Below are 13,899 nucleotides of genomic sequence, written 5' to 3'. Positions count from 1 at the left end.
TAGTCATTATCAGACTTCACCCAAGTGTAATGTATTAATGTATTTTAATCACCATGGGTTTAACGGTATTATCCTCAAGATTTTCATGAAATGGTCACTATTTCTTTTCAACAGAGGGGTTTCTGTATTTTGAAATCCTCAAATTACCTCCGGTAGTTTTCATTGTCAGTGGCAGCGTTTGCCAGTCCAGCGCTGGTTTAAATGACCTACACACGAGGGATTCACAGGAAATGAGGGACCATCTAATCTGGTAAAAATTATCTAATATTAAAGGTTGCTAGCTTTTTGGAGTCTTCAGTCAGGTCAAAGGCTGTGGTTACACTTGTCTTTTCAATGTGACTTTAGTGAGCTGATGAGCAAAATCAGAACTCAGCTGTGTCCACACTTGACACTTGAATGCAACCTGCCTGATCGGATATAATTTATGGTCGAAGAAGAAGCTGTAAAAACGGTGGATGAACACATTTCATTTTCAACTTTTCACAATAAAAGTCCCCGTTGTTTTTGCCGTTACTCTTTCTCCCTGCAGAATTAGTAGACTAACAAAGCTCCACTAATTGATAAACACATTTTCCTGTAAATTCTTCACAATAAAAGACTACCGTTATTTTGGAATTTAAAAGCTTTGCAATCATGTTGGGTGTTCATCAGTAGTAACTCAGACAGTGGGTCTCAGCTGCCTGAGTTTTCCTCCTCTCTTCGCTTTGATCTCATCAGGAGAGGAACTCCCATGTGGGAGGAAGATGATGGAGGCCTACGTTTGATCGCACCTCGTCACGTGGACTGATCTAAACCCATGGGAGCAAGACCTGATCTCGGATGCCACATTGAAAAGCGAAGTAGTGCCATAGTCTTCCTTTTGTCTTCAAGAACATCCCTCTGAAAAGCTAAAAGTGGACCTTTGAGCTCAGATTATTTTGCGACACGTCAGATGAGGCAGCAGCTTACCATGTGTGGCTTCTTGGAAGCCAAGTCTCCTTCCCCACCTTGTCTATGCAGAACTTTTGGGGACCGTTACTTCCTGCACAGGGAAAGAACTAAATAAGTTATTTCATCAAATAAAAGCTTGAATTTCTTTTTCATCATAATGGTCTCACAAAAACACATAATTTAAGATTTTTCTTTGACTTTATTTAACCATAAATATAAATAGGGTAAATGATCATATACAACTGCTTACAACATAATGTACATTTGCACAGCTCTTATTGCATCAGTACATCTTACACTCACCACTTTGCTGCTCTGACTTTCTCTTTTCAACAAAAATACTTGTGTCATACACCTATTTATTCCTGTTTTTCTGACCAATGAAGCATCATATCGATTTTTCACATTAAAAGCTTTCAGTGCCAACAATGGCATGACTGGGATACAGTCAGTGAAGTAAAAAATCTACCGGAGGTGACTGACACGGACTTTATTTACGGCAGCTCAACATCGATTTGTAAAAAAAAACAGAAAGTGAAAGGACTGGAGGCGTAATTTCAGTTAGAGAGGAGAAACTGAGCAACAGAGTATGGCACCACGATGGAATTGCTGCTGTGGGGAAAAAAACCTATCCAATGCAAAAATAGAATCTCAACAAATACAAAAAACAAAACGATGTACCTATGAGCTCAGTGAAGCCTCCGACAGGCAGCCGACAGGTTCCCGTTACAAACTGAAGCAGACGGATTCTCTTCTCGTTGTCCATCTCTTTCACCACCTGCAGGAACACGACTTTGTCATTCACTGGACAGTATGTGTGTGAGTGTGTGTGTGTGTTAAGATCAAGGGCCCCTGTAGCCACATTGTGTCCGTACCTGCCAGAACCAGTGGATCTGCTTGCTGTTCTTGGTGTAATGTCTATAGATGGTGTTCTTCTGCCAGTCGGCCATGTCGATCTCCTGCATCCCACACAGCATCAGCTGAAACAGACCAAAGTCATGTCCTTTAGTACGTTTGTCTGACTCAGTGGGCAGAGGACAACGAGGCACAAGACAGTGTTGACACTCTACGTCTCTACTCCGGGATTATTTCATTCCCAGTTTGTGCTGGGACAGGCCTCAGCGGCAAAGGACTGTTCATCAATCAGGAAGAATAACAATCCACAAACTAAACCGACGTGACTGACAAAAAATAGGCAGGAACAGATGTTCAGTGCAGCTAGTATAAATTACTGTTAACCCACAACCCAGACTTATAACTGACATATGTAGAATGAAGTTATTTTGAGATCACAAATTTTAATCTTCCCTTTGTTTGCTTTTCCTGACTGAAGCGTTGGTCACACAATGCGTTCAAGGACCGTCGGAAAGTTGAAAAACTGAAAATGTCTGTTTTTACAGCGTCTGGCTATGATAAATGGTTTGTTTAAGAAAACATGACTCTGAATTAGTCTCAGAGCAGCTTTGAGTTTGTGCACCTTGCTAACATTTAACCATTTAACGACTCGGCCGACTTTCGTGTCTTTCAGAGGTGTTTAAGACCAATGAAACCAGTAAAACAAGGAAACAAAGCTGCCCAACTGGCTTCTCCCACCCTTCAGCCCTCCTCGTTGCTCCTCACCTCCAGCTCCTTCTCGTCAAAGTAGCGGAGCCACTCCAGAGGAACCACTTCGTTGAAGCCGTCCAGGAAGGCTTTGGTCTGCTCCTCCACGCCGCGGGTGAACCTCCAGTCCGTCAGCAGGCTGAGGAGAAGGAACAGCGGCAGGTCTTTATGTTTGGGTCTCCACCGCTGACATCGGGTTCTCTAAATACCTTTTGTCGACATTCAGGCTTTTGCTGCTCGTGTTAACTCACCTGATGTACTCCTCCTTGTTCTCCTCGGTGACCAGCTCGTTCTCGCCGTCGTCCTTCAGCTGGTGGGTGGAAACCTTCCCGAGGATCTCCATGTCCTGTGCAAAGTACAGCTCCACGCCGCACTCCTCCAGATTGTTCTCTCTGAACACACACACACACACACACACACACACACACACACACACACACACACACACACACACACACACACACACACACACACACACACACACACACACACACACACACACACACACACACACACACACCTTTTAAATGCTACTCTGACTGTTTAACTTCTCCCGGAATGAAAAGCTAAACCTCACCTGTTTTCAAAGTTTATTGATCCTTAAAAAACTGATTTTCAGAAAGATTCCATTTCAAGCTATTTTTACTGTCAATTTTATATTTGTAATAAATAGTCTGCCATTTTTTTGGTTTTGTTTTCACCTTGTGAGTCTGTGTGGTCGTGGAGACAACCTGCTGTGGCAAGAACTACCAAAGAGGAGGATCTGTTTATCGGTCTGTGGACAGATTTTGTCACCTCAACAGCATCACGACTGTGTAAGATGCAGTCACGTAACTTTTGAGCTGTGTAGTTGAGCTTACGATGGGTGTGGTCCGTGCAAGGTTGCTAGAAGCAGAGGGGGCAAATCTACGTTTTCGACCGGTTCTGGTGTCGCAGCTCGTGTGATCTCGTCGCATCTCTGTAATTGACTGATTTCACAACGGTCCACACACCTGGGTAGTTCTTGTCCGGTTCTTTCTTTCAGTTACAAAAACAAAAGCAAGAAACGAGGCCTGAAAAAAACCCTAATTTCTACTCTTTCAAGCACAAAATAACAATAACACACCCAGCCTGCAGTACTTACTTGACCCACATGATGGAGTTATAGAACTCGGGGTCTATGGACTCCAGGTCTTTGAGCGTAGGTTTCTTGTCCAGCATTCGCTTGTAGAACGGCAGCGTGAAGCCAGTGTCGATGAACTTCCCATGGTACAAAGCCTGCAAGGGAGGATTTCTTACATTAGAAACCACGAAAAGGAACTCAGAAATGTATACATAAGGTGTGTAGGTTCACTGAACTTCATGGATCGAAGAAAGTAGAAGAGTCCTGTAATTTTGTGACATTGTTGGATGGTTTGTGACATATGGTTCAAATTTTGTCATAAAATATGATGAATCACCGGAGATTGTTTCGTGCCCATTCAAGTGTTGGAACTGTTTTAACAGCCAGTAACCTTTACAGGAAATATGAATGGGGCTTTTCTTTGCGTGACATAATTCACTCCACACCTGCTTATGACAAAACAATAACTGATAATCCATGTGATTGGTCCAGAGGGGAACTGACATCGTAGCTGCTGCCAGGTGTTATTCTGTTCATTTTATCCTTATTTTCATGGTGATAACTACGAGGAGTCTGCTTCAAACCAAGTTATAATCCTAGTTTTGTGTGTGTGTGTGTGTGTGTGTGTGTTCAGTGAGCAAACTCAGCCAGATGGAGCTGTTTAATGTTAAAAAACCACAGAGGGATCAGAGCTGTGATGAGCAAAGAACAACACAGATGCCCACTGACTGACTCAGACTGTTCTGCTTTGTCCTACTGTATCCTGACTGACCATGTGTCTGTCTGACAGGCAGCGACACACACACACACACACACACACGAAGATTTATAGACAGAGTCAGTGGAAAGTGAGGCACAAAGGTAAAGAAAAGAGAAAGAAAGAGAGGGTTGGTAGAGACCAGCATCTTTATAAGGGAAGTCAGCAGAGTGAGATTTTTCGGACTAAATATAGGCAGCCGCTGGCGGGTGCGGGCTGGGTGTGGCGGTGAGGTCATGGTGTGGGTGAGGGGTGGGCTGGCAGATGGAATGAGGGGTGGGTGTGTCGGTTTTGGGACCTACAGATTTCTGGAGTTGATCCCTCAGAGAGAGAGAGCGCGAGAGTGTAGTACATACTGTACATCAGTGGTTCTCAAACTGTGGGGCGCGGTAGTATTACAGGTGGGGCACAGGGGGAAATGCAGAATTTTTGTATTTCAAAAAAAATAAAAATAAATACATGGCGAAATGCCTGTACTTTCGTGTCAATGTTTACGTTACGCCGTTAACAGGTTAATTTGCGCATGCGCGATGGCCATGATCCTTGGCGACTCACGTGTGTGGCTTAGTGTTCCAAATGAAGAGACATTTGGCGGGAACAGAAAAGTAACCGCAAGCGATGCATCCGAGACGAACAGCAAGCAGCCAAGAAGAACATATGATGACGCCTATCTTGCTCTGGGTTTCACAGTGAACGTGGTAGGAGATGAGGAGAGACCAGTCTGTGTTTTATGTCTGAAAACTAGCTGCAGATAGTATGAAACTTGTTTTGTTTAGTTTTTCACAGGTTGCACTTTATTGTTATCTTGAAAAGATGTTTAGTGCAAAACAGGTTAATTGCAGCCAATTGCAATCAGCTATTTTTTGCCAAATTGTAGTTGTTTTTTGCACAGATATAACTTTATTTGCATTGTTCTAACAAAGTGATTGCACATTTTATTTGTTTTTGTCTGATGGAGCAATCTGGTTTACTTAAAAGTGATTGCAATTTTCTTTATCCTATTATTTGAGAAAGCACAGACGGAGGAGTCACAAAATGTTTCAATAAAAATTCAACATAGACCATTTTGTTACAATTTTTTTGGGGTGGTGGGGCATGAACATTTTTCTTCCTCCAAAGTGGGGCGCGACAGAAAAAGTTTGAGAACCACTGCTGTACATTATATATAGACACAGGAGACCCTGAAGGTTGTGTAAACCTTTGTTGCTAGCAAATAAAGGCAAGCTATCCAGAAAATAAGACCACACATGTGGTAATAATCTTTCAGTCTCAGCTGGTAGTTCTAAGGAAAAAAGATATCTGGTTTCATGGTTTCTACTCCTTAGCTTTGAAACGACCCCGTCGGAGGAGATAATGCTCACAGAATAAGTAATCTCTTCTAAATCCATTGTTAAAAACAATTTTTACCCACTTTCTTTAATGTGATGTTCTCTTTCTATGGCTTTTATTATTATCTTCGCTAGGAGGATCATGCAATCGGTTGCGTGTGTATCTGTGATTGAGTGTGTACCGTTGTGTCTGTCCACGGCTAATCTGGTATTCTGTTGCAGCAAACTGCATACTATTTTGGGTGACCAGTTATGGCTGCATGCTCAAGGACCTCTCGTGTTAGCTTTCTCTTGGTATATTGTCTTGTATATTGTCTTGTCTATGTGTTATGCTAGTAGCGGTTAATGTAGCCTCGAGCTGGTAACCTGCAGCAGAGATGCAGCTTTCAATTAGTCCGTTAAATGCTAATGCTAATCGCTAGGATACACCTAACGTACGCTACCATACCCATATGTTTCTAAACATTTATACTCTATTTAGTCACCATAACAGAACCTTTGCCACACTCTTACCATGACCAATCATAACATTAGTCAGCATGCTAGCTAATTGAAATGGTAATGGCTGTCATGAACAATAATTCAAAAACAGTTCAGTCAGCTAAATATTAAAATAATAAAGACCTTGCGAGGCTGTTTATGTGGTGCTTTTTATGTTCTGTAACTGTAGCATGAAAGCATCGTGGAATGAGCAAGCTAGCTAGCTAACTAGCCAGCCACTAGTCAAATTTAACAACTTCGAGCCCACAGAAAAGAGAGAAAAGGCTTGTGTGGTCCTATAAATGTAATGCTACACTGGTTAAGGGAAATGAGCTGACAGTAAATGTGACTGGGCATGTCTTAGCCCCCCCCCCCCGTCACATCCCTACCCATGTTGATACATTTTTCACGCCTCCAGGCATTTATTGAACTTCCAGGGTAGAGGCAGTTCAGCCAAAACCCTGGGAGCAAATCAAATCGCACATATGATTTAAATAACACCACTCCAAAGTGAAGCTCACCATGGCGATGAACCGCCCGATGAAGCGGAAGTATGTGAGGTGGTCGGGGTTGATGGAGGAGGCGGGGTTGATCTGCAGACAGTAGTTGTTCTTGCCGGCGTATTCAAACAAACAGTACATGGGGTTCAGCACCTCGTGGGACAGCAGGAAGAACCATTCCCTGCAGAGCAAGAGGACATTACAGGATATATGAGAGGCTAAGAGATGACAGCAGGGATGTACTATTATTTCTTTCTTTTTATAAATACAAGGCATTATGTTGATGATTTAGAACTATCAATTTGCATCAAAGACTAGTTCAGAGGAGGAAGCGGAGGAGTTCGTTTCATCACTGTGAGCTGAGACAAAAAAACAATCAAAACACATTTTGAGCAGATAACATGGATAAAAGAAGACATCTTATAACAACAATCACAGTATATTTAATCCAAGGACAGAACATGATCAACCAGTAAAGCTTATAGAAAATAATAAAAAAACGTAAATAACAAAAATCACAGTAAAACTCAGTAATTCTACCTCTTCAGAGGAATGACGCATTGTATGTCGGAAAATGGCAGTAAATCAATTATAGCTTAAGTACACCTGATTTTAGGAAGAGTGGGATGAATCTCATTTGTAGATAAAGACCAGAAGATACTGAATCTGTAAGTTTTAGGCAGGTCTAACTTGAAGAGCAACATTAGTGAGCTTGGTTTTTTTTTGAACACCACGAAAGATTATTTTCTCCATCACTTAATGTGGAGTTTGACATTTTTCCTCATTACTGTTGGGTATCTAATAAAGTACTTTGAAATAACCACTTTCTAAATCAGGTTTTTTTCCAGGACATTTTCAGTGATGATGTCTTTGTATGACACACAGGGATTTCCGCAAACACTGATATGTTTCTCTATCTGGAAGTGCGATTTAAAAGACACGCAGTCTATGGAGGTTAAAACCTCTCTATGATCATCTTTTAAATGCTTAGAAATTATGACAAATTGGTCGTAGAATAAGATAATAATAAAAACAACCACAGTAATAGCCAGCACTGACTTTACATTTGAAGAGTTTTGTCCACTTGAGTTGTAAACTGAATGAGCTACCATGTGACTTTGGGGTGTCACAGCGTTTCCACAACATTACTAAAACACTGTAGTCCATAAACTACCATTTGACCGTTAAAAAAGTGGACAGAGTAAAGCAGACAGCATCAACACTGAACCGTAACTGAGTCAAATTAAATGTGATGCGTTTCGTTTCATTTAAAACCAGATTTGACATTACTTTAAATATAATTTTATAAAAAAGGTTTCTAAATCCTGGATTCAATTAAATTCTGAAGGGAAAAAAATTCTGGTATAAATCAAATTCTGAATGAATGAATCCTGAATTCAAATAAATCTGGAACTACAATTAGGCAAATTGTGTAAGTCCACAGCTTCAGAATGAATATTTTAGATGGATAGATACCATTTATTCAACTCTCACAAAAAGGGAATACGCTAAATGTATAATTAGAATTTAAATGACAATCCTAATCTAGGCTATTTCTTATGGTAATCTTTCGTAGACCAGGTGTCAAAAAGGAGAATTTTATCAGTGGATAGTGGTATAAATTTGAATACATTAACAAATTTGACACATAAATGATATGGAGACAACACATATAACATGGAAGATAAATACAACAGAATCAAATAGACACAAGGAGACTGTGGGAGGATGCATGTTAGACAGAATGAGGGCCCACTAGCACCACCACCACTACCACCATTAGCTGCAGCACCAGCACCTAGCGCTCCCAGGGGCCCCTGCACTCCCCCCTCGGGGTCTATGGGAGGGGGATGTGGACTGACGGACGAATGGACGCAGACACCTCACAACATCCCGTCCGTGGTTCTACCCTGTGGTAGAACAGCATGATGTCACCTACCATAGGGTAAAACCACTGACGTGACACCGGAGACAGAGACACAATGTAAAAAACAAACAGGAAATAAATTGACGAGAACACCGGCAACACAAAAACAACAACATATAAAGAGAGGAGGACCTGGAACACAGCGGGGGTGGGGGATACAGTATATGTGAAGCGTTGCTGGCGTTTTTGGAAGCCAGCAATCTCAACAACTTCAGCCCATTATGCCCATTGCCTCTGTATGATCTCTTAAAATAGTCTCAATCCACCCTGGAACTGACGGTTAACAGATTAAACGCTGGTTCCATTGGAGGAGGAAGCTGATGCAGAGATGGAGAAGAGGCAGGGACAGGAAAAATGCACCATCACCAACATTAAAAACCAATGGGATAAATGTAGCACCAACCGCATGCTTAATGACGGAATAAAAAGACGAGGAGAAGAAGAAGGAAGGCGTGTTTGTTTTGCTGTTGCTCTCACCTGGCGATGCCGCCGTAGTCCAGCCCCTCCTCTCCTCTCATTATGATGTAGAGTCTGCGGCGAAGGTCGTACGGCTTCACATTCATGATCTGACGACAGGACAGAATATATTATTTGAGAAATAATTTTAACAGGCAACATCTGAGAATGATAGAAAACTGGAGACAAGAATAAATGTTTATTTTCACCTGTAATTTCCCTTTCTGCAAAAATGATTTAGTGATATTGTGCAAAGTTTGAAATGAATGCTGTGTGTCAGATGCACTAATGTATGTATGGAATCATCTGAGCCTGGTTTACAGATACTTTTGTCCAAAGGTGGCCAAACTGCGACCACTAGATGTCAACTAAATTTAGTGGAATTATCTCAATATCAATTATCTAATATATGTCAAACAATGTTTTATCATTTCCGTCTGTTCTGTTTGTTACATATTATATAAGTATTAGACAGATTTACAGCTTACATTTGCATCGTAATCGTTTAAGTGGGCGTTTTGCCATGAACAGAAACCAATATTTGGCCATTTCTGTCAGTTCTAACTTTACATTTTGACACATAACATCGTAATATTTTAAAAGGGCACTTAGGGCACTTTATTGGTTTAAAAGTATTGAATGAATCTTAAAAGCAGCAGACACAGAAAAACCTTTTTGTAATATGTGGTCACACCATTGAACTGTAATGTCAAACGTTGGTTGTAATGTGTAGTTTTTTGATAGAAAATACATTTTCTATGGCACATGTGATTTTCTTGGTTGAAAACTAAACATTGACTATTGTTTGGCCCGTGACTCCTTATATTGTTCTCTATATGACGCACAATCAAAACAGTCTGGCCGCCCATGTCAGGCTATAATAAGATATAAATCGATGAAATATTTTGGAGCAACATTGGATACAGATGAAAAATGGAAATAAGTCTGGTGAAATAAAATAACTGCAAACCAAGTTCAGATACCAGAATAAGCCAATGACGTGTTTTTGTCAAATCGCTTTATACTTTTTCTGTAAACATGTTGCACAGTATGTATATCATGTCTTTAGTTACAAGGTGAAATGTTGCAAACTAAACACAAGGTGACAGGAATATAGTTGTATTTGAGTGTAGATCAGGTCTGCGTTCGGTTCGTCTCTGACCTGCTGAAACGAGTCCTCAAACAGCGTCTGTCTGGACACGGAGATCTTGACGTGGCTGGGCAGGGCGTTGGACTGGATGGAGACAAAATACAAACCATGTATCAAGTTAGAAAGAGAACTCCAGATGGGGAAAAATCGAATCTTGAACAGGTTGGATTCGGTAAGACCTTCTGAAAACTCAACTGCTGGTGACCACAAATCTAACTTTCACTTTTGACCCTGAGAACACTTTTCTAAAGCTGCATTTCCACCTCGAAGTTCCTGATAATTTAAAGTTACGGGACTACTTTTTAAAAGGAACTAAAAGGTTCCTTCAGCCCCTTGTTCTCTGTGTTTCCATGATATCTAACAGTAAATCATCTGCTGAGTGTCTGATGGCTATTTCTTTTTTAGAATGTATCTGCCGTGAAACGATCAGAAAATAACTTTTTTCTCTCGACGTTATTTTTGAAATGAGTGTGGAAGCCTAACTTTACCTTTAATGTTATCAAACAAAGAGAAATGCTCTCTCATCATAAATCAATACAGGATCACCTCCTTGTTTTAGGAGTGTTTTTATATAATTTTATAGTTTTTATAGTTTTATAATGTCTTCTGTACTGAAACGGATTCCCCAGGGAAACGGAATATCCGAACGGTGTACAGTCACAAGAAGGATTTAAATTAAATCCTTTGCATTTGATTGGACCGCTAAAAAGTAGGCAGGTTTAGGATTTAGCTCGCTACAGAGCTACAGGGACTGTGGCTCCACAACAGATTGATTTATGGACGTCATGATATTATTGGTTGAATTAGGTTGGTGCTAGCTTACACACATCATATTTAGTTTTACAGGAAGATATTGACTTTTTGTAATTCTGTTGAGGATATATAACATGTGCGGGGGATGTGATCTAAAAGCGTTATAATCTTGACTTCAACACTTACATGGCACAGGAAACGGAACTGGTGGTACTTCCACCTGAAGCTGCGGTCGTAAGCACCGGGTGAACCGCCCTGCCGTGAACTGCGCACACACACACACACACACACACACAGAGAAAGGGAAGGGATTCTGTAATTTTTCACAGTCAAAGTGAAATCCATTGAGAATCTTGATTGGATAATTCCAGAGTTAATAATCCAAAACAAACTAACGGACAGCCTTGGTGTTGTATGTTGTCAACTCTTTATTGGTCAGCTGATCAACAGAAACGCGTTGGTCTCCTTTAAAGCTCTGAACCCCAAAAAACGGCCAGAGGATTTGAAAAACATGTTTTCTCTTTATAAAATTCAGCAAAATGACACCGTTTATCATAGCCTGAAGCTGTAAAAACAGACATCGGTGGATTATCACATTTCTGATGGTCCTTGAACACATTATGTGCGACTCAAAACTGTGTTATTTTATCCAAACCATTTACCATCTCTCATTTACAATGTTGCCCAGAATAAACCATTTGCTCGAACCAGATCCTGAAAAAATGATTAGATTCTGCGCTCTTCAGCGTAACTGTGGAGCCATGATTGACTCGGCTGAGACCAACAGTCATATCTGAGAAACCTCGCCTGATCTGCAGGCTGCTGAACAGAGAGCAGAGAGGAGAGGTTGTGAGGAGAGTTTATACAAATGTGAATAGTGCAATGTATATAGCATGTGGGCAAAATGTTTGGTATATAGATTCCATTGTTTTCAAATGAATGTAAAATAATTGATCTAAATTATAAACGGCATAATAACTGTGTTGTACTGCACAAAAGACATGTTTTAGTTCTGTGCCATTTACGTACAGGCCGCAGTAAGCTAAATGTGACGAGAGTAAAAAACAAACAAAAAACACCCTGAAACTGCTCCGGGTTCAGTGTAATTAAGAATCCATTATGTTCCAGGTTTGCGGGCCAGAAACTCAATGTGAATATCAAGTTCACACCGGCCCTTCTGTTCTCAGGCACGGCTCGGTGTGTCTGGGTCTCAAACACAGAGGTGAGTCTGGGCCTGCAGCTGTGTTAGTATAAGCGCCATCAACCCACTGCACGCTCACACTCTCTCTCTCTCACACACACACACACACACACACACACACACACACACACACACACACACACACACACACACACACACACACACACACACACACACACACACACACACACACACACACACACGATATGTGCCTTGTCAGCACCAGAGAGGCTGAGACCCGGAGAGAGAGAGTTCGAGAGATAATGGGAGGAGAGTGAGAGAGGGAGATGGTGAAGAAGAAGAAGGAGGCCTCTAATGCGTCTGGCTTTCGTGCTCTCCGAGCTACCGGGTTCGTCTCGGTTTGAGGTTAGGAAATGGAGACCGTGGCGGCGGAGCGCTGTAGGATCCGGAGTAAGAACAGTGAAGCCCTCCGTAACCACATATACATTTAGATATCAGCATGGAAAACAGCTTGCAGATGCACGCACACACATGCACACCACAAGCTAATACACACTGAAAAGACAAGTGCGTGCACACACATGCCAATGCAGTCTGCAGTGGATCTGCACATTCTCCGGGGAAGAGGTGTGTGTGGGTGTGTGTGTGAGAAATATTTAGAATTAGAAATGAAAGGTAATGGATAAAACATGCAATGAAGATATAAATTAAAAATATGATTAAGATACAGTTTTGACCTTTCTTCATGATCTTTTAAAGTTTTCACACCATGACTGTTTAAGTAGATATTTGCAATGTCAGACCGAGGCAAAATCATTGTGCAATAATTTGAATAAGAAGTTGATTTCAAGTGTTTTTGAATGACAGAGATCACTTCCTCAGACCATCTTAGCCTCTGCCTGTGACACACTAGAAGCAGGTTTCGGGAGGAAGGGCTGAGAGAATATTTACCCTGACTCAAACCCGGGTCGGGGGTCTTTAAAGGTGGTGGTGAGCGAGTTGTGGTCCACAAAATATCGGACTCCCTCGGCGGTGTACTTCATCTCCCAGCCCGGGGGCAGGGGGTGCTCCTTGATCATCCTGCAACAGGGAGAGGGGGGCAGTGAGCACGGTCCCAGCCCAAAAGAAGGGGGCCCCGTCTTGGGGATGAAACTGACACACCTCCCCGCCACCCTGTGGATCTGAAGACCGACACAAACCCCTGCTGCTTCCAACTGCTAAAGACTAGTGACTCTGAGCAATATTAAGGGACTGTTCAACCCAAAATCAAAACTACATATTTTTCCTCTCACCTGTAGAGCTACTTATCACTCTAGATTGTTTTGATGTCAGTTTTGGAGATATTGTGCCTTTTCTCTAATATAATGGGACTGTACGACACTCTTGTGGAGCTCAAAGCGCCCCAAAAATACCATTTTGAAAAACACAACAGCACCGTCTTTTTTTTGTTTTATGTAGGAACTATTTTCTTTCACCCATAGTTCCTTCATGAAACTGCTCACCATATTGGAGAGAAGGCAGGTGCCTCTGAAACCGATATCTCTAAAACTACTCAACTCAAACGAAAACTATCTAGATTGATAAATAGCTCTACAGGTAAAGAGAAACCTACACACCGGTAGTTTTGATTTGGGCGTAAACTGTCCCTTTAATGTGGCCATCAATAACTCGTTCCACCCAGGCCGCAGTTTGTGCCTCTCATGTATTACGTTTGAATCACAGAGCTAACACTCAAGTTTGTCAGAAAAATAA

General features: G+C 41.5%; 1 protein-coding gene across 1 annotated transcript in view; it reads right to left on the bottom strand.

Annotated features, from left to right (window-relative positions):
• Nucleotides 1–948: 948 nt before the first annotated feature.
• Nucleotides 949–13,899, bottom strand: part of LOC306786361 (NEDD4-like E3 ubiquitin-protein ligase WWP2) — a gene marked incomplete at both ends in the record, with an annotated part of 335,533 nt that continues 322,582 nt past the window's right edge. The window contains 11 exons of the mRNA XM_079297399.1: nucleotides 949–1,021; nucleotides 1,612–1,708; nucleotides 1,806–1,910; nucleotides 2,551–2,671; nucleotides 2,784–2,924; nucleotides 3,656–3,789; nucleotides 6,721–6,880; nucleotides 9,104–9,192; nucleotides 10,245–10,316; nucleotides 11,172–11,250; nucleotides 13,099–13,227. Of these exons, the coding sequence (XP_079153525.1) occupies nucleotides 949–1,021; nucleotides 1,612–1,708; nucleotides 1,806–1,910; nucleotides 2,551–2,671; nucleotides 2,784–2,924; nucleotides 3,656–3,789; nucleotides 6,721–6,880; nucleotides 9,104–9,192; nucleotides 10,245–10,316; nucleotides 11,172–11,250; nucleotides 13,099–13,227 (1,200 nt within the window). The remainder of the gene's footprint in view (nucleotides 1,022–1,611; nucleotides 1,709–1,805; nucleotides 1,911–2,550; nucleotides 2,672–2,783; nucleotides 2,925–3,655; nucleotides 3,790–6,720; nucleotides 6,881–9,103; nucleotides 9,193–10,244; nucleotides 10,317–11,171; nucleotides 11,251–13,098; nucleotides 13,228–13,899) is intronic.

This window comes from Melanostigma gelatinosum (genome assembly GCF_949748355.1).
Source record: "Melanostigma gelatinosum genome assembly, contig: SUPER_1_unloc_1, whole genome shotgun sequence".
In the NCBI taxonomy this organism is placed as follows: domain Eukaryota; kingdom Metazoa; phylum Chordata; class Actinopteri; order Perciformes; family Zoarcidae; genus Melanostigma; species Melanostigma gelatinosum.
Note: the sequence above shows the minus strand (reverse complement) of the source record. Positions and strands in the feature narration are given on the sequence as shown.